The sequence below is a fragment of the Rhinatrema bivittatum genome, chromosome 6, assembly GCF_901001135.1.
Source record: "Rhinatrema bivittatum chromosome 6, aRhiBiv1.1, whole genome shotgun sequence".
In the NCBI taxonomy this organism is placed as follows: domain Eukaryota; kingdom Metazoa; phylum Chordata; class Amphibia; order Gymnophiona; family Rhinatrematidae; genus Rhinatrema; species Rhinatrema bivittatum.
In genome coordinates this window covers 328,666,635-328,688,136 of record NC_042620.1, presented here as the reverse complement: position 1 = coordinate 328,688,136, position 21,502 = coordinate 328,666,635, and the positions used below count along the sequence as shown (strand labels likewise).

Here is a 21,502-nt window from a genome sequence, read left to right as displayed (position 1 = left end):
AATACTGGAAAGGCATCCACGGAGATCTGCGACGACAGCCCCAAGGGAGGAGGATGTGCTCCCAGGATGAATGAGAGGAATACGATGGGGACAGCAGGGCGGTAGGCCTTTTGTCAGGTGGCTGAAAAGAAGGTGTGGGTGTGTGTGGGGGGAAAGTTCTCTCCCCCCCCCCCCCCCCCCCCCCGAGTAGCAGTGCTTGCATTTTTACAATAGCTGATTTAACTAATAAAAACCCTTTTTGTCTGAGCGCCCCCCCCCCCGGTGGGTGTCCCAATCGAACACGTAAGGCATGAATCCAGCACAAACAGCTGAAGAGCAGATCTTCTTTAGATACATAATAAAGCACGAACACAGCACGGAGAAGCTGGAAAGGTCTTCCGAGCCCCATGCAGCTACCACACTGATACACATAATTCAAGAATACAGCAAGAAGGCAGGGGAACAGATTTTTAAAAGTGGGGTGCGCCTGTATTAAGAAGTACACGCCCTGGGATTTAATGAAAAATAAAGTATTTCAGGAGAGTGAGGCCTACCAATAAGATCGGAAGAGGAATTTTCCCCGCACTGCTCCTTTAACAGCAGCATTCGATTTAAGCTTTTGGGTGAGACCTTGCTCTCACAAAATCAAGCTGTCCCTCTCCCATTACATTAGATGAAAGCTTCTCCCATGACCGCAGGAAGTAGGCCCAATCTTTACATTAGCATTTAGCTCTACCTTCCGCACAGGACTCTTTCTTGGTGATTCTGCCTTGCAGAGAGTCAATGACGGAACAAGCACACTAGGGAGCGATGCAATAAGCCGCGCGTAAAAAAAACATGCGTCGAAACCGGGTTCACTTTTTTTTTTTTTTTTTTTTTAACGCGCGCACAGTCAGGTCTCCTGGGCACCCGATGCGGTATGGAAATGAGGTGCCACGCTAAAAAGGACACGCTGGGGATCAACTAGTAGGAGGAACCTCAAAAAGCAGGATTTTTTGTTGAGCTCTTTACGTCCAGCGAGACTTAATGCCAGCCCAGGGGCTGGCGTTAAATTTCCCACGTTAAAAAGTGCGCGTTGGATGCACGGCACATTTTTTGCATCAGGGGTAATAGCTAATAGTCTCGTCTACATGAGATGAGCATTTACATGACATGAGCTTCACTGGTGACGCGTGAGCTTGGATGCGCGTTTCGGACACACTAATCCCCTGGTTGCATCCAAAACGCGCATCCAATCACTGGGTTAAGCTGTGCACTAGCCCGAGTGCCCAATACTGCATCGGCCCCCCCCTAGGGGAGTGAGGATAATCCTCCTCTATATATGGCAGTTGCTTTTGTATGTTTAAGGTTTGAATGCTTCTGGTACTGGCGTAATCAATAGTTCTTCCCCCCTATAACTGTTGCATCAGGAGCTTGCATGAGATCCTCTCAGGATTTACTATAAAAACACCAGCTGAATGCCCCTCCCTGCTTCCCCAGCGGAGCTGCTGCAATCTTCACAGTGGAATGGTCATTGCCTGTCCTACTGCCCTTTAAAAAATACAATTGTTTAAAGATGCACATTTTTATATTGTGTTTAACACTTCATTTTCTTCTAATAAAAGTGTTCTTTGCAAATACAGGTCCAGCTTTGAAAACTGCAAAGATGACAGGAATGTAAATTGGCAGGTGCTTTATAAGATCACTTAATACTGGAGTATACCCCTGGTGAAGTTCAGCGCTCACATGGTTCGTGAGATGGAAAGGACAGCGTGACAGTTTGATTAAAAAAAAGGGGCATTCTCAAGTCATCTTCTGCAAAGATTTGGAAGGTGGCTGCAGTGCAACTAAGATCTGCCACTCGCCAACTGCTCTACAGCCATGGAGGAAAGGACAGAACAAGCGAGTGGCAACCTACGTTAAGTCTGACCGAGCGCCTCTCTAGTGTAAGATGTTGATTCCGAGGCAGAGAAACCTTCACATGAAAGGTTACGGGAAGAGTGGAAGGGATGCTCCTCAGCCTCCCTATCTCTTGGCCCCTAGCAGGATTCTCTACTGCAAGTGTTCAAACAGTGGGGACTGTTGTGGCCATGGGGAGCCAGCCTGAAGAGGACGTGACATGATGGCAGGGCTGCTTGCTCTAGAGCAGCCAGTTCTGGGGTCCAGAGGGGCGCTGGATCATCGGGGATGGGCAGCTCTAATCCTGCACCCCCGCTCTATCCATGGACTTCTTTGCTTAGGGAGATCAGAACTGCACGTCCCTCCATGGAAGAGACAAAACGAAGACCGGATCAACCTCAGCTTGACCAGCGTCCGACAGATCTGGTTCTAGGACTATCAATGACTGTATCTTCCTACGTTTGGCACATGAACCAGGTTACTTTGTGTATTTTGGGTACCCTGAAAGCCAGCCCCAGTTTACGGGCTGGAGTTGGTGAACCCTACCGGCAATTACATTTCCAACTGATCTAAAACAAGGGGAATTTTCCCCTATTTTATAGCTCCCTCCCCTGCACCCAAAACATTCCTAGTCTGCTTATTGCAGCGATGGTGCTCGTCAGGGGGGGGGGGAGACCCTGTATCATGGGCCCTAAATCCTTGCCATTAAGCATCATCCTTGAACGATGACTACTAATCCGTCCCCCTCCCCTTCCACCGTCCTCCAGGGGCAGTGTAGGCATCCCTATCCTCAGCCAATCCAAGGAGAGGAAGGACCCGACTCAGGGAGCGGGGGATCATCTGTCTGGTAGCTCACAGCACTGCCCCAGAGCCAGCCCTACGACACAGCGTGCTCTGTCTGCTGGCAGCATGGGGTCTGCAGCTCCAGAGGCTGAGCTCCTGCCATTCCTGGAAGTAAGACCACCTAAACCCACGATGTCTGCTGAGCTGCTGCAATACGAGTCTTTAAGGCTCATTCTATTAATCCCACAGATCGGCAGCGGCGCTGAGTAACTCACTCTGTATGCTGTTTCCAACTTGGCAAATCTGCTTGACAAAACGTCTGCTCTTAGCACCTCCCACTTCAGCCAGGTCAGCTCTGAAACGTCAGTCCATTCTACTGCATTTTGGGACTTGGGAGTCAATGGCCCTATTTAAAAAGCTCCAGTACCTGGAGACAATTAGATTTATTTATTTTTTTTGCAGATTCTAATACTTTATATTGGAACCACATAAGAAAGATGGGGACTTGCACCTGCTTTTGAGACCATAGAAGCCAATTCATCTTAAAGAAAAATAACCATGACTTCAAGTCCTAGAAGACAGTGAGAAGACACTTAAGAAAATCAGAAATGGACTGGCTTGTTATATAGAATGATGAAGTAGCTCCTTGTCCAGGGAAGCCTGTCCTTGTTTTATCCCATTGCATGCAGGGAAATGTAGTCCGGCTTTTCTTAGGACTGCAATGGAGCAAAAGTAAAAGCCTAGTTGACTTGGCTCAGATGGCAAGATCACACATTTTGCTTTTCGTCCCTTTATCCTTTGCTCTCTGACCTTTACGGCTGTGTTCAATCAGGGAACTGTCCAATCAGGGAGGTGTAAAAATCAAGAACACTGCTTCTGCAGGTTCCTTAAAAGGAAAGCTTTAGGCTGGCCCCGAACAGGTGAGAAGCAGCCTCCAGTTTAACTAAAAGATTTCCTGCTGGCAGGGATTTCCCTCCTTAATCCGTTACTGCCCCGTACCCCATCTAAACAAGTCTCACAGAAAGACTGGTGAAGCTTGCCCAGCCTGCATTCCTCATGTCTTTCCGGGGTAAGATATTGCTATTTCTAACCCTGCCTTCTAAACATGATCAGAAGGATTCCGTGCGAGCCTCATCCCTATGTAAACCCACTACAGCAACGGACACCAGGTGTCGATAACCCGCATGCTCCTTCAGCCGCACAGATGGACCAACACAAGACTGAATGAAATAAGTTAGGATTTTGTGGGAGGTGCCACCTCCATGGAGCGGTCAGAGCAGAAGGCCTGTGCTCCCTGCTCCTGTCCCGTAGGGTTTGCAGGCGTTGGCCACACTGTAGAGGTGATACATAGAGATACCAGGGGGAGGGCAATTACCGCGGCAGGGGAGACTCATTCTGCAGTGGGTTTGGGCTCAGAAGAGAGACTTCTCCTCCACTCCCTATGCCACCAAGAGAAAAAAAAAAAACCTTGGGAGGGCAGGAAGGGGAAAAAGGAACAAGCCTTAGAAAGTACTCAGAAATTTGCTTAGCTCAAATTTACAACAGCTGGAAGGGGCACCTGTAAATACATTTACTGTACAGTACATTAACACTTTGTACTTATTGTGCTTGAAAAGAAAAATACCACCGTTTATACATATACGAAAGCCTGGCCTGACTTCCTGTTAGGAATGAGCTCATCAGCACGTGAAAATGTTCAGAGGCCTGACACAGACCCATCGGTGGCAGGCAGTCCGGGTAACCTCTCTGGAAGTCGTATTTCCAGTACTTCATGGCAAATGTCATATCCTGATGAGCCTTCTCTTTTCTCTCTGAACACAAAGGTCCATGCACAATATTGAGCAGTGGAGCCTCGGAAGAGGAAGCTGAAACACAAGCAGACAAAGGTGGCGCATGAGACCCAAACCCCAGCCGCTGGAAGAGATCTCTGCCCAGCGGTGAACAAAAACCCCCCTCCCAAACTCTACAGATTCAGCCCTTTATGACTCTGCACACAGGACAAAATAGCGCCAACACTTCCTGTGGCTGACATTACAATCCTGGGAAAGCTGCAATGTGTGCTGCAGGATTCTGGTTTTTGTTTGACAGATGAAGCTGGGATCAGGGAACGTTTCCTGATTTTAGCTCTGGGACAACTGCAGTGTGTGCGCTGTGGGATTACAGTTTCATTTGACAGATGGAGGAGCTGAGATCAGTGAACGTTTCCTGATTTTAGCTCTGGGACAACTGCAGTGTGCGCGCTGTGGGATTACAGTTTCATTTGACAGATGGAGGAGCTGAGATCAGTGAACGTTTCCTGATTTTAGCTCTGGGACAACTGCAGTGTGTGCGCTGTGGGATTACAGTTTCATTTGACAGATGGAGGAGCTGAGATCAGTGAACGTTTCCTGATTTTAGCTCTGGGACAACTGCAGTGTGCGCGCTGTGGGATTACAGTTTCATTTGACAGATGGAGGAGCTGAGATCAGTGAACGTTTCCTGATTTCAGCTCTGGGAAAGCTACAGCGCGCACTGTGGGATTATGGTTAAATTTGACAGCAGGAGCTGTAGTCAGAGAACATTTTCTGATTTGACCTTTGTGACAGCTGCAGCGTACACCGAGAGGTAATGGTTTAACTTGACAGATGGAGCTGTGATCAGAGAACGTTTCCTGATTTTGGCTCTTGGAAAGCTACAGCGCGCACTGTGGGATTATGGTTAAATTTGACAGCAGGACCTGTCGTCGGAGAACATTTTCTGATTTGACCTTTGTGACAGCTGCAGCGTACACCGAGAGGTAATGGTTTAACTTGACAGATGGAGCTGTGATCAGAGAACGTTTCCTGATTTTGGCTCTTGGAAAGCTACAGCGCGCACTGTGGGATTATGGTTTAAGTTGATGGCTGGAGCTGTGATCAATGAATGCTTCCTGATTTTACCTCGGTGATAGCTGCAGTGCGTGCTAGGAGACGGGAGTATGGGCTATGGGATGCTCATACCCGGAAATCCTCCTGTCATCATTAGAACGCAGCTATTCTTAGGCTTTTATTGGGACAGTTCATCACAACAGCACTGGACTTCACAGCGCTGGTCCCGTCTCTGTCACAGGCCACCTCCTGTGAACCCAAGGAAGACACTCTCTCGTGCGCCTCAATTTACTCCTTTGCACGTGAGTGTTTATAATTAAAACAATGGCTTTTCCTTCCCTGTACTCGTAGGAAGAAGTCCCGTGCGAGCCACAAGTCACGCACCTTTCAAAAGCACTGGTATTCGTCCGGATGGAAGACGATATATGGAACCAGATTAGCATATTGTTTATGGCCTTGTGGGAGGGGGGAGAGGGGCTCCCGACCGGGAGGTGGGGGGAATTGCTGGTCTTTGTAGGAACGGTCTGGTACAGGGCTTTTCACTTCTCAGCTGTAATTCTTCCATACACACCCCAAGACGGGCAAGCATGAGAGAGGGAAGCAATGTACACACCTAGTCACTCTTTTACCTTAGCAAAAGCCATGTGTGCAGTGAAAAAACAAACAAACAAGAAAAAACAAACAAAAGAACCCCCAAAAAACAAACCACCTCCTGCAGTGCAGCAGAGGAAACTGACCTGCGGCAGGACGGCAGTTTCAGGACTCACATGGTTATGTCTCCATTTCTATGTCCACAGCTGAGCTCCTGGGGTAACCTAGCAAACACAGAGCACAAAAAAAAAACCAACATGAAAACTGCTCCCTTCAAACTGGATTAGATTGAAATGTAAGGAGAATTTGCTTCTATCTTCTTCTTTTAAAGAAGTGAGCTGAACGTTCCTCCTTTTTCAGAGGCATAACCTCGCTGCTTCCTGGGGTGGATTTTATTCCTGGCAATCATCCCCTTCAGACTACCGCACATGTCACCGGCCGTTATTCAGCCACTATGACAGCTAAATACCTTCTGCCAATAAATGGAGCATTTCAGGGTCTGACCAGCCAGAAAATCGCACCACTGTGCTCGTCTTCTGTTGGACACAATCCAAACGCTGTCATTAGTGTGCTCGAAAAACACAAATGAGCTGGGCTGAGAGTGGCTGTCACGAGAATCTGTGAAAGCCGCTCCGCTTCCAGCCCCGTCTTCCCCCTCCCTCACCCCAAGCAGCAGCTGACAGCACCCATTTCTATAACGCTATCACACGTCTGCAGCATAGTGGGGGGGTGGGTGAGCTCAAAACATTTTAATCCTGTATCTAAGGCTGCAGCAGAGGCTCCCGCCAGTGATAAAAATCACTAAAACAAGTCCTTATACATTTGAAGAGTTGTGTGTGTGCGTTTCTTACATCCACACTGCTTCTGTCTGTGTTGCTGGTTCAAAAGCACAGATTTTACCCTCTGCTCCATTACATCTCCGCTGCGTTCGGTTTCACTTTACACACAATAACACTGTAGACAGCAGCAGAAAAAGACCGACTGACTCATCCAGTCTGCCCAGTTGCTGCTGGCCACACCGCGAGGATATAGCTGCACTGTACTGCTGCTATTCTGTCCAATTTCACATCGCGTGGCCGCAGTGAAAGGATTAACGCACCTAGTCTGGCCTGTCCTAAAAACGTACAAGCACATCTCCATGGCCAGACTGTGAGAAGGGGGCAATAGCGCAGAGACGTGAGATTTTCAAAATATGCACCCTGCTCGGCCACCCGTAAAAACAACCAGTGCAAGGTGCACAGGCACTTTTTAGGGCATGCACTATGCTAATTTATTCAAGAAGTTTGTCTTTGCAAATTAGCGTAACTTACATATTCCTATACTTCGTGACCATACAGGCTCTTGAGAAGTGCCCCTCTATGTACTAATTTCAATTTGTTTACTCAGCCATACCAATGCCGACTTGCTGGCCACATATCCTCCAGTGACCAAGGATAGGACAAAGGGGGGAGCATTAAGCGTTTCTCTGCTTGCGCGCTGTAAAATGGATTTAGCTTGACAATATGTTTTTCCAAAACCTGCGCTGATCCCACCATCACAAGACTGCTAGCGTAACCATGCAGGGGCGCTCGTCAAATTTGCACTGCCTGACCTAAATGGGGCAAGGCCTACAGCTAATCGGGTTCTTCGCTGGCTGTAAAAGCAAGGCTGCTGCCACCCACGGCGACGTGCCTCCAGGACTAGAGGCTGGCAGCTGTGCGGCCACCTGCTGTGACTGGCGCTGGATGGCATCCTTTTAAAGTGCCAGTCAGGGGACAACAGAGGCGGCACCTGAAACGCCGAGAATATTATCAGTCCCTACTGATGTCGCAGGCAAAATGGGAATCTGGCACACAGTTTCCACATTCAAAGAGACTTTTCTAAAATTGGTTTCATAGTTCTGAACATTTGTATTGAGTCAGCTTCTGCTCATTTAGAGTCTTAACAGGTTTTCTTGGGATTCAGCCTGGATTGTGCAAGGGAAGCTAATCCCTAAAGGGAAGGGAACAGCAATCTTCGTAGCACCGCAAGGCAATGTCACAGCCAGCAGCCTTGCTATTAACAACCGCTGTGCTAAATGAACTGATCCTTCTTTTCAGAACAAAAGTAGCTTTTTCTTTTTTCATTCCTCACAGCAGCAGACTAGCAATAAGCTGCCTCCACTGTTTGGCCAAGCTGGAATGCATGCAGACTTCCTTCTACTGTGCAAATGATATTGGAATCCAAAACGGGTCCCTGCGTGTATTTCTCTGGTCTCCATCAGGGCCACGTCGTGCCAATACCTAATACCCATCTGACCCCTGGCTCTTTAGTAAGAGACGCCAAGGATGCAGGACATATTCTCCCCACCCTGCCCAGAAGGAAGCCTGCATCTGATTCTGGGCTCAGGACTCTCCAGAATGGGACTGCAGAACACGAGGCACAGTTCTAAGACCCCCCCCCCCTACTGCAGAGCGGCTTTTACAGGGACTGCACACATCCAGGTTCCTCATCTGAGCAGGTACAATGCCGACTGCCGGGAGATGGCGTGAATCCTGCCAGCATACTCATGAAGTCACTCACATTCAGCACCGGGGTCTCTCTCTACTCTTCTCTGTGGTCGGTGCAGAATAACTGAACTACGTTCTTACAGTGAATAATGGAAGGGCTCAGTTTGCTAGCACCGATCAGTCCAGTGAGTGGAGAGCGACATCCAGCGCGGCCCTTACAGCGTCACCAGCTGACTAGAGCTTGTGCACGACTTAGCACAGGAGTAAAAAGAGGGTGCTTCATGGAGTGAGAGCAGGATCCATTTCAGAAAGAAACAAAATAAAGTGAGGGGGGTATTAGAAGTCACAAGAATGGTGTGCTACTTGTTTTCAAACTGATGGGGAGAGAATGCTCAATTTTTCCCATGTCCCTTTTTCACAAAGCTTCTGAAGGCAGTTTTAAATGCATTCTACAATGGCTGAAGATAACCAACCATGCAATTGAAAACTGGTTTGGATACTGGCCTCCAAACCAAGTAGCGAGAGTTGCCCGAGGAATGTACTAAAGATAGGCACCTTTTCAGTTAAAATGTCCAGGGTATGCCTGTAAACAGTCCCTGACAAGGCAAAGTGATTATTACCTTGTGAACAGGTGGCAGATTATGTCGAGCAGTACCAGGCATGGCCACTAGAGGGTGCTGCACACCAACTCTCCCAGTTTATATAGTCATCGACCTATTATCCAAGCCCCTTGAGCTAGGTCAGAGAACTGGATGTGTGAGATATTTGGCATGCGCTCTAGGATTCACTTGCTTCCAGAAGGAATGGGATTATATGTAATCATCTTCATGGCCAGATAGTTGCTCATCTGTACTTTTTAATTAACTAATCTTGCAACACCTATCACTGAAATGTTTATTTGGGCCAGCTAGTTTCTAGGTGGTTGGATTACAGGTACATGACTGTAAATCATGCCTCAAAGTAAATAGATCTCTTAGATTTCTTACAGAGTTCTGAGATTTGTGTTTATTCATTTAAAACTCTTCTAGACTGCTTTCCCCTACCATAAACAATCACCCAAATCGATGTACAATTAAACAGATACAATAATACAAAATTAAATTACAAATCTCGCAAGACAATAAAAACACAAGTGAAAACATAAAAGAAAACTTTAAGAACACTCCTTTGATCAGCTAGCCCCACTTCCTATTGTAAGTTTGGGCATTACAAACTGGTTAAAAGACAGGAAACAGAGAGTAAGATTAAATGGACAATTTTCTCAGTGGAAAAGGGTAAACAGTGGAGTGCCTCAGGGATCTGTACGTGGACCGGTGCTTTTCAATATATATATATATATATATATAAATGATCTGGAAAGGAATACGAGTGAGGTAATTACATTTGCAGATGATCCAAAATTATTCAGAGTAGTTAAATCACAAGCAGATTGTGATAAATTGCAGGAGGACCTTGAGAGACTGGAAAACTAGATATCCAAATGACAGATGAAATTTAATGTGGATAAATGCAAGGTGTTGCATATAGGGAAAAATAATCCATGCTATAGTTACACGATGTTAGGTTCTATATTAGGAGCTACCACCCAGGAAAAAGATCTAGGCATCATAGTGGATCGTCGGCTTGGTGTGCTGCGGCAGTCAAAAAAGCAAAAAGAATGTTAGGAATTATTAGAAAGGGAATGGAAAATTTAACGGAAAATGTCATAATGCCTCTGTATCACTCCATGTTGAGACCACACCTTGAATACTAAGTACAGTTCTGGTCGCCGCATCTAAAAAAAAACCACATAGTTGAGATGGAGAAGGTACAGAGAAGGGCGACCAAAATGATAAAGGGGATGGAACAGCTTTCCTATGAGGAAAGACTAAAGAGGTTAGGACTGTTCAGCTTGGAGAAGAGACGGCTGAGGGGGGATATGATAGAGGTCTTTAAGATCATGAGAGGTCTAGAACGGGTAGATGTGAATCGGTTATTTACTCTTTCGGATAATAGAAGGACTAGGGGGCACTCCATGAAGTTAGCATGGGGCACATTTAAAACTATTCGGAGAAAGTTCTTTTTTACTCAACGCACAATTAAACTCTGGAATTTGTTGCCAGAGGATGTGGTTAGTGCAGTTAGTGTAGCTGGGTTTAAAAAATGTTTGGATAAGTTCTTGGAGGAGAAGTCCATTAACTGCTATTAATCAAGTTGACTTAGGGAATAGCCACTGCTATTAATTGCATCAGTAGCCTGGGATCTTCTTAGTGTTTGGGTACTTGCCAGGTTCTTATGGCCTGGATTGGCCACTGTTGGAGAGAGGATGCTGGGCTTGATGGACCCTTGGTCTGACCCAGTATGGCCTGTTCTTATGTTCTTAGGGACCTGTCTGCTACAGGACACTTCCAGTTCCCTTCCCATTTCACTTCACGATCCTAAGTCCTTAGAATTATACTTTTATTTATCATATTTGGCAGGATTTAGCATTTATAAAATAACAACAATTCCTGTCTAACATCCAGGCCACTAAGCCCCAGTTTACCCTAAAGAACTTGCTCTACCATGAGTAGTTTCAAACAATGCCATAAACCTTAGCCTGCCTAATATAGTAATACTTATGGCAAACTGCTCCCAACTTCAGGCAATTTCCCCATTTACCTTTGAAGCAGGCTCTGGCTGGAGGTCTGGAGAACATGAGCAGGAGATGAGGCTTCCAGGTCTGGGGCCTGATGAGGTTCATCCCAGGATACTGAGGGAGCTCAGAGATGTGCTGGCAGGTCCTCTGCGTGACCTGTTCAATAGATCCCTGGAAACAGGAGTGGTGCCGAGTGATTTGAGAAGAGCGGTGGTGATCCCGCTTCACAAGAGGCTGGAAACTACAGGCCGGTTAGCCTCATCTCGGTGGTGGGAACATTAATGGAGACTCTGCTGAAGGAAAGGATGGTGATCCATCTACAATCCGGAGGGTTGCTGGACCCGAGGCAGCATGGATTCACCAGAGGAAGGTCCTGTCAGACGAATCGGATTGATTGTTTTGATTGGGTGACTAGAGAACTGGATCAGGGAAGAGTGCTCGATCTGATTTACTTGGATTTTAGTAAAGCTTTTGATACTGTCCCACATAAAAGACTCATGATTAAAATGAGAAGCTTGGGAGTGAGTGCCAAGGTGGTGGCGTGGATTACAAGCTGGTAATGTGATGGTAAAGTGGAACTTGCTCTGAAGAGAGAGCGGTGTTAAGCGGAGTGCCACATGGATCGGTGTTGGGACTGGTTCTGTTCAACATCTTTGTGAGAGACATTGTGGAAGGGATAGAAGGTAAAGTTTGTCTATTTACGGATGATAGTAAGTTCTGCAACAGAGTAGACATGCTTGAAGGAGTAGAGAGAATGAGACAGGATTTAAAGGAAATTTGAATGGTGAGTGAAAATATGGCAGCTGGGATTCAATGCCAAGAAGTGTAGAGTCATGCATCTGGGGTGTGGTAATCCAAATGAGTTGTATGTGATGGGGGAAGAAGGGCTGTTGTGCACGGAACAATAGAGAGACCTTGGTGTGATAGTGTCTAGCAATCTGAAGATGGCGAAGCAGTGTGACAAGGCGATAGCTAAAGCCAGAAGAATGCTGGGCTGCATAGAGAGAGGAATATCGAGTAAGAAAAAGGAAGTGATAATCCCCTTGTACAGGTCCTTGGTGAGGAATCACCTAGAGTACTGTATTCAGTTCTGGAGACTGTATCTCAAAACAGACAGGATGGAGGCGGTCCAGAGAAGGGCAACAAAATGGTAGGGGGTCTCCATCAAATGACTTATGAAGAGAGATTGAAGAAGCTAAATATGTACACCCTGGAGGAGAGGAAGTGCAGGGGAGATAGGATACAGACCTTCAGATACCTGAAAGGTTTAAATGATGCACAAATCGACAACAAATATTTTCCATTGGAAAGAAATCAGTAGAACTAGGGGTCATGAAATGAAAATCCAGGAAGGAAGACTCAGAACCAAAGTCAGGAAATATTTCTTCAAGTGAGAGGGTGGTGGATGCCTGGATTGCCCTTCCGGATGAGGTGGTGAAAAGAAAAACGGTGAAAGAATTCAAAGGGGCGTGGGATAAACACTGTGGATCCCTTAAGGCTAGAGAATGTGAATGAAGAAAAAAGTGCCTGGGAGTAATTTGCTGGTGTGGTGGTTACTATCCTTAACCAAAAAGCCTTTATGCTGCTGATGCAACTCCAACATTGCTCTCTGCTTCAATGGCAAGAAAGGGGTGGGGAATTGGACTCAAACAACCACCAACAAGGGCCATGACTTTGATAGTCTAGGAAACTAATAATTATAAAGGTGGCTTGAATGACCACCAGTTACTACCATAAGCTTGCTGGGCAGACTGGATGGACCATTTGGTTCTTTTCTGCCGTCATTTCTATGTTTCTTTGTCTAGTACTAGCAGAGCTTCAGGGCGGTCTGGGAAAGAGGCTTGCTTCCGGGTCTGGGACTGGCAGAGCTGCCGGCTGCTCTCGGCTCCTCACCACCTCAGACCCCGCACCACCGTCCGTCCCTAGGGTAAGGCGTCTCCTCTCTCCGGTCTCCTGGCCACACCTAGTCTTCTCCCTCCTCAATAGCAGGGGTTGCTTTGGGTCCGCTCCCTTTCTCCTTTTTTGCCCACCATCTTATACTTTCCAGCTGATAAACGTGCATAAGCTTGTGCATAATCATGTAGTGGGTGGAGGATATTTGCTGCACTGCAGGACTTTTCTCCCCTCCCCTTTTCTTCAGGGAGGGGTGTCCTGCCACATCTGGACCAAGGCGGTCCAGGCGGTCCAAGCGGTCCAAGCGGTCTGTCTGGCTCTCCAAGCCTTCATACCCTTGGTGCGGGGACAGGCGGTCCGAGTACTGTCAGACAACGCAACCACCGTGGCCTACATCAATCGTCAAGGAGGGACGAGAAGTCCACTGGTGGCGGAAGAGGTGAGAATTTTGATGGCCTGGTCAGAACAACATCTCAGCAGCATAGCAGCGTCTCACATTGCCGGGGTCGACAACGTGCAGGCGGATTTCTCAGCAGGCATCGTCTAGATCCTGGAGAGTGGGAACTGGCGGACGAGGCGTTTCTTCTCCTCTGCAGGACGTGGGGAGTTCCCCACTTGGATCCGATGGCCACGTGGCACAACGCGAAGGCTCCGCGTTTTTTACAGTCGGCATCGAGAGCGGGGAGCAGAGGGCGTCGATGCGCTGGTGCTCCCTTGGCCAACGGATGTGCTGCTGTACGTGTTTCCCCCGTGGCCACTGATCGGCAAGATCCTGCGGCGTGTAGAATTGCACCCATCCAACGCCTGCCACATCTGGACCAAGGCGGTCCATATTCTATTCTATCTAATATGGACAAAAAACAACCACATCTTTTGATACTACTAGATCTCTCTGCAGCCTTTGACACTGTCAACCATTCATCTCTATTAAAATGTCTGGCAGATATAGGCATTAAAGGAACAGTCTTCAGCTGGTTCAAATCCTTCCTAGCAAATAGACAATTCAAAGTAAAGATTAACAACAAAGAATCACAACCGATCCCTTCCAACCGGGGGGTCCCTCAGGGTTCCTCCCTTTCCCCTACCCTCTTCAACATTTACCTCTTACCTCTATGTCATCTACTTACTAAACTAAACCTAACTCACTATCTCTACGCGGATGACATCCAGATACTCATCCCAATCTCAGAATCCTTACAAAAAACCTTGGCTCACTGGAACAATTGTTTGCAAAAGATCAATCATCTTCTCTCCAGCCTTTGCCTCATTCTTAACAACAACAAAACTGAGATCCTAATCATCAATCAAGACATCAACATCAAACTTCTAAACCCAGCTGACCTACTCAACTCATCCACTCCCATATTAAATCACTCACCACATGTTCGAGATCTAGGTATCATGCTAGACAATCAGCTCAATTTTAAAAAAAAAATTCATAAGCACAACCACCAAAGACTGTTTTTATAAGTTACAAGTCTTAAAAAAAATTGAAGCCTCTTCTTTATTTCAACGATTTTCGGATGGTCCTACAAGCCATTATTCTATCAAAAGTCGACTATTGCAATTCGCTTCTCTTTGGCCTTCCATATTCATCCATCAAACCCCTCCAAATGCTACAGAACTCTGCAGCCAGAATCCTTACCAATACGAATAAAAGAGATCACATCACCCCCATTCTCAAGCTCCTCCACTGGCTGCCTATAAAGCAAAGGATCCTATATAAAGTACTCACCGTAATTCATAAATCCATTCACAATATCTCTCCTCTTCAATTATGTAACCAACTACGCCCTCACTCCTCCTCTAGACCCATCAGAGGAGCATATAAAGGCACACTCTATGTACCTTCAACAAAATCCTCGCATCATAAACGTGCCATATCTACAGCAGGCCCCATTCAATGGAATGCGCTCCCACCAGACATTCGGCTTGAGTTCTGCCACTCTTCATTCAAAAAAAAACTTAAAACCTGGCTCTTTAGCCAAGCTTTTCCAGGACCATGATCATCATTTTTTCCCCTCCAACCAGCAAGAACATATCTTCTTCACAAACCCCCATTTTCCATACCACTACCTACTTCGGTATCTAATCTCTTGCTGCAGGACACTTGAGACGTTCTCACTTATACGTTATAATTTTTATGCTCAATAAGACCTGTCAACTTAATTGTTTAAGTCTTTTTTTTTTTTTTTCTCCTTTATCTTTTGGTCATCAATGTTACAACGTTATTGTTAAATTTTGAACTTATGTACACTGTTCCAAGTTTCATAACCTTGTTCTATGTAATGCCTTTTGGCAATTTTCATGTTCTGTTTCAATGTAAACCGATGTGATCTTTATTTCATATAGGAACACCGGTATATAAAAATCTAAAAATAAATAAATAAATAAGGCTGTATGCCAGCAGCAGTGTTTTCTCCATTTCAGAATACCCCCCCACCCCTTCATCCAAGGGTGGGGGTCCCCTCTGACCTCTGGACTTCCCTTGGCCGGTCAGGTCCATGACTTATGCTAATGAGTTTAATTTTCTGCATTGCCCCCTCTGCCTTGGCTTTAGTTACACAGGAGCTTATCCTTCAGTTCTGGTTTAAAGTTCTCATCTGGGCAAAGTTTGTTTCCCTTTAGCTGTAACAGTGTTTTGGCCTGTCAATATACTGGTCAGCATACTTCTTGGCTATCGTGATTCATATTGGGTGCTTTCAGTGGTTAAACCTGGGATATCTCCCCACACTATCAGAAATAAAAAAAAGAAATTTAGCCCTCACCTCTGCCCATCTAGGGAAGTAGCCAGCCCTTCAGCAATTTTTTGAAAGCAAAGATAATTCTGCCACAATCTAATATGAACAGCTGGTTTATTCCACAAAACAGGCGCCACTACTGGAAAGACACCGTCCCAGAGTCCAACTTCCTTTACAACTTCCACCGTGGGGATAACTGAAAGGGCACCTTGGCTAGAGCGCCGCGGACGAGAAGGCTTATATCCTTCTAGCTTGTTCCTACGGTACAAAGGCTCGTCACTTCTTAGGAGATACACACTATATTTACATCTCATCCCTCTAAGAGAAAAGGAGAAATAAAGCAGCAGTGGAGCAGTTTAACCAGCTCTGTTCTCCTGTGTACAAATTAAACAACAAGCCGCAGCTTTCATCTCCTCAATGTGATATGCGAAGACTGAATTACAAGTGATCTTAGGGTGTTTGTTGTGAAACATACATAGCACAGGAGCGATGAGCCCACTGCATAGCAAGAGAAGGTATTTGTCCAAATAAAGACTCACCAGGGAGAAAGTACTAATAAGAAGCAGAAAGTGTTTCACTTTTCTAGGTCAGAGCTGAGAAGATGAATAACCGATGCAGGGACCTCAATCTTGCTGGGGGAAGTAGGCCAGCAGTGTGGCTTAGCAAACCTTTGGTGAAATGCCAGCCACATGTAGCAGAAATTCAGAAAGTTCTTGGTTTTATTCAACCTATTCAGAAGAACTCGACTGGGTAAGGAGAGGACCACCCCCTTCTCTTTCTGTCTTGAAGACACCACATGAAGGATATGTTGCTTGTACTCAATAAAAAATATCAACTTATAACAGTTCCATTGGTCCTAATAAAACAAGCTACGTGTTCCAGGCAATCTGTGTGCAGATCCTTCAGGGAAAACGATGGAAAGTTCATCTCACTGATGGGATGACACATACGTAGGAGATGCAAACACCACTCCTCTGGGTTCAGAAGCAGAGGCAAAAACTCAAAGAAATCCCAAAGCACTCACCGGGCAAAGCCTCCAAATAGGCTTGCTTTACGCATGCCATGCCAGTCATGAACCAGGGCATGGTGTTTACAATCTCAATCTCTCAAATTTATTGTTAGCAGTCTTTATACTTTCTTTGTTCCAAAGAAAGCCCCTTTCCGGAGTTCACAGGATGTAAAATATACAGGCATCATAGTAAGCTGTGCCTAGAAGTTCTTTTTAATCAGACTGCTGGCACCCAATATAACTGGGACTGTTTCTGTTATCTTTCTGGCACATGTTCTTGGTCTCCAATTGCATCTTTCAGTAGCTGAGGATCTTCTCTTATGATCCACAGAACAGTTGCTTGGTAGATACTTTTGTTAGCAATGCTATTTGTGTGGTTTTCTCCTTTAACACTATGCTTGGTTTTCTGGCATCAAGCTTTTTATTGCTTGGATTGGGAATGTCTCAAATGATCACCATTTCTTCACTTTCTGCAATTCTGTCAGCCCCCTGATTTTTCTGGTACGATGATGTTAGGGAGGGTCATTTTGTAAAACATCCCGCGTAGGGCTGAGGTCCACATGTAGAAAGTGCACGCAGACATCGGCCCTAATTTTCAAAGTGGACCTGCACGTGCAAATCCACTTTGAAAATCAATGGTTATGTGCCCAACGGTTTTCTTGCCCAAACTCTGCCTCCCAGGAATGCCTCTTTCAAGCACACACAAAACTGCTTCCATGTACACTTTTACTTGTACAACCCTTCCCCCGTGCGGGGTCATTTTCAAAAAGCCTGCTTTACATGCACAAACGCTTCTGAAGATTACCCTTCTAACGTTTACACTGTTCCCAGTGGATGAGCTGTGCCGTCCTGTCTAAAGAGCCTTCTAGCATCATCACACCCAGCGACAAAAGCCGCAACCATCAAACTCATCTTTAAGTTGAAGTTCACCTCTCCTTACCCATGCCTGGGACAGATTTTAATGCATATGTGATTGGAGAAGTAACGTTTCAGGCTTCCTGCTGTATTTGTGCTTTGGCCAGTTTTTCCTTGCTTGCTGGACTCTCTCTTTAAAGATGGTGTGCAAATTCTGTTGCTTCTTTCTTCAAGTGTGTGCTGGTGGATTCTCACTCATTCATTCCTTCTGTTCATCAGAACGCTTGTTCAAGTTTAATGATGAAGACTGACTCCGGTCATTCAATGTTCATACTTCTGCACTTTTGAGTATTCAGGTTTGTGGATGCTGTAAAGTATGCCTGGGGGCCTATGATGATAGATATAAATAACAGACACATAGGTATGTCCCTGATATTGAAAAAACAATGCACGCCTGTTAACCGGTTAAGTAGCGACTTCTGACTACTTTCAGTGGCTGCCACTTAGCTGGATAATCAGTGGGTGGACAGTGGGCTTAACTGAGTGGCGCCTCTTATCCAGCTAACTTGGCTGGATAAGTAGTGATATTCAGACTTATCCGGTTAAGTTAACTGGATAAGACAGACTTGCTACTCCATAGCAAGTTTAAAATTAGCTAAATAAGACTTATCCGGCTAAGTAGCACCAAATACAGGGATATTCAGAAGCATAGCCACGCTTATCCGGCTAACTTACATAGGCGGCTATGTCTGAATATCTACCTCAATAAGCCCTATACTGCCTTCAGCTCTTGGAATGTACAATCTCAACATTCACTGGTTCCTATAGATTAGATAGTGGGAATGGAGGAGTTTTCTTGTTCTTAAATATTTTTCAAGATCTTTATGAGGTCAGACCTCAATTCATTCCAAAGCTGTACGAGTATGTATGGATTGCAAGCTGATTCATGACTTATCTTACTCTGTGCTATTAAAGTACTTTTCAATATCACTTTCAGTTTCTTGTAGTACTCTTTGCTGATTTTTTTTCTAAGTGATTTGTGCTGGATTGCTACACCTTCCTCTATTCCTAGATATTTATATACACCTTCCTACTTAAGTTCCTTTATATTGCAGTTGTCAGTCAAAGAAATGTTTTTATTTTTGCTTGATTTTCCTCTAAGGAAGGTCACTTTAGTACATTTGCTCAAGCCAAACGTCATCCTGATGTCAACCGAGAAGCTTTTCATTACTCTAAGCTATTCCACTAGATGACAATCACAGGAACCATAAAGCTTTTAATTCATCTACAAATAATAGATGTTATTTGTGGGTCATTAGTATCTCTAGGACTACAGCAAAATCCATAGCCCAACAACTTAATCAGAGTATTCAGTGGATTTAGTGCCAGACCGAACAAAAGTGGTGACAGAGATTCTCCCTGAAATAATCCCTCACTGGATCTTGATATTGGGGATAACAAATTGCCCATCTTCACCATTCACAAGGAGTGTAGTCTACCACATTTTCATGGTGAACTTGATGTACTCATTCAATCCATGGTTCACTCTGTATATTTCAAGGCAACTTATTATCCAAGAGTATGGCAAGCTATCAAAAGCATTTTTATAATCAATCTGTGATTATACTGAAGTTTCAGTTTTTCTTACATCTGTCCATGATGGCTTTATTCACCATCAACTGGTCTTTATTCCGTATGCTCCTCTTTTGTTGTTCTTCGTCATGACTTTATTAGAGTTTATGTGATTGTTTATTCTATGGCAGAAAAATAGAGGATATATCCGCACTCAATGATTAATCAAATTAACAAGGGGAGTGCAGATTATGAGGGACTTTGTCAAATGCTTTCTGGAAATCCAGATACACATAAGAAAATGCCATACTGGGTCAGACCAAGGATCCATCAAGCCCAGTATCCTGTTTCCAACAGTGGCCAATCCAGGCCAAAAAGACCTTACTACCAGGACCGCAGGTTCTGCCACCTTCATCTGCTGAGAAATACTGAAGGGGCTGCAGGTGGTGCACTGTACTTAGAGGGGGTGCCCTTCAAGTTTTTCTCTGTCTCCATCTGCTGGAAGGGAGGCAAAACCCAGCAGTCTGGACTGATCCAGGTACGTATAGGGAACGGGTGCTTTATCTTCACCTGTAAAGTCTGCATTACTACTATCAACATTACCACCATCAAGACCACCATCTTTAGCTCTAGTACTGAACTTAAGGGTGCGCACCTTCTATCCTGAGCGACACGTGGCCAGTATGAATTTTTCTTCTTCCTTCCACGCATATCTCAATGGTGGTGGTCGCTTTGCTGAGATTTGGCCTAGTTGTTATACAACGAGGTCAACCCGTAAACGTACTCAGCAAGACTTTGCAAAAGAAATTTACTCTATTCAATTATTCCCTCCCCCTCAGAAATGCACAGGAATTATTAATCATCTCACTACTGAAGACATCACACTGCCACTGTGAGGCAGCAGCTTAGACTGTGTCCAAAAAAGGTCTCAGATTACTACTGGATCACTGGAATTACTTCCCAACAATGTGCTGCACTTCCATGAGTAAGAGGATTTATGTATTCATGGGGGAACAGCTTCCGACGATGTACAACCCAACATTCTGCCAAATATGCAGAGTTACTCTTTGATGAAAGCATTGCTCTTGAAATGCTAATCTGAAACCATAGTCACAAGAAAATACATACTGCGCGTGATATCTCTTATAGAGAGGGATCAACGAACCTTTTGGCTCAGGGCAAATCTCAGAGCGAAATTTATCTCACACATATGCTGCAAAACACATTGCTTGCAGCGCCTATTAATTCGTCACACACCACCTAGAAATCTCACATACGTACATACTTTATAATTGGCCAGTTTTTAAAACTTTTGAAGGAGTTGGAGAAACCCCGCCATGCTCAGACATGTTTTTCTTACCAAAGAGCACAACCACGCGGCTGAGATGGGGTTTGCTAGCAAAAGATGCATCTTTCTTGGTCACTATTTTTTCAAATTAAAACAAACAAAAAAAAAAAAAAAGTCTTCGGAGGTGGTGGGACCTTTTCACGGACCAACAAAATGTTTTCACCAATATGAGTTTCCGAGAGCGGGTCTGAAGAAAGGACCCCTGTGGTCTCCAAAGCATGTTAAAGACTAACTCTGCCTATTTGGCAGAATGTTGGGTTGTACATCGTCGGAAGCTGTTCCCCCATGAATACATAAATCCTCTTACTCATGGAAGTGCAGCACATTGTTGGAAGTATTTCCAGTGATCCAGTAGTAATTGGCCTTATAAAAGATCTCATCTCCAGGACCAACACAGCTAATGGAAGTCTGTGCTACGATTAAAAACCAACGTCCCAGTACCATAAGATCAGCTATCACTTTGCAGCCTCTTTTTGGCTAAGATCAAATGAGCCATGAGCTGAAGGCAGTTCCTTCTTGGCCTTTTGGCCGAGATCGAGAACCAACACAGAGGGGAAGTGGGAGGGGTGGAGGTCAATGCCCTGCCAGCCGACCCCACTGAGGACGGGGAAACTGTTAAGACCTTGGCCAAACTGGAACGATTAGACCACCTGTATGTAAAAAGCAGTCAGTTATGATGATAAAATCCTGCAATAGGGCACATCGTCACGACCTCCTCAACAGCGCCATGAAATGCTGCACCGAGTGGCCACGCGGTCGGTGCTCAGCCCAGCCCCACCACAAGGTGAATGTGCACTGATAAGGGAAAACTTCAAATCTAGCACATTTAAAAAGCCAAATGAGTTGAAAGGGATATTTATAGTGCTAATATACAAAATATATTACTTTGTAAATGCTTCACCGACCAGCAGACAATACCTTA

At 45.3% G+C, this 21,502-nt stretch overlaps 1 protein-coding gene across 2 annotated transcripts in view; it reads right to left on the bottom strand.

Annotated features, from left to right (window-relative positions):
- Positions 1-817: 817 nt before the first annotated feature.
- Positions 818-21,502, bottom strand: part of ZDHHC15 (zinc finger DHHC-type containing 15) — a 61,061-nt gene continuing 40,376 nt past the window's right edge. Inside the window, exons 11-12 of one of the 2 annotated variants that reach the window (XM_029607657.1) lie at positions 6,224-6,301; positions 818-4,505 (exon numbers count right to left, since the gene is read on the bottom strand). In XM_029607657.1, the coding sequence (XP_029463517.1) occupies positions 6,258-6,301 (44 nt within the window). In that variant the 3' untranslated portion in view covers positions 818-4,505; positions 6,224-6,257. The remainder of the gene's footprint in view (positions 4,506-6,223; positions 6,302-21,502) is intronic. The other variant, XM_029607658.1, reaches the window with a different exon arrangement.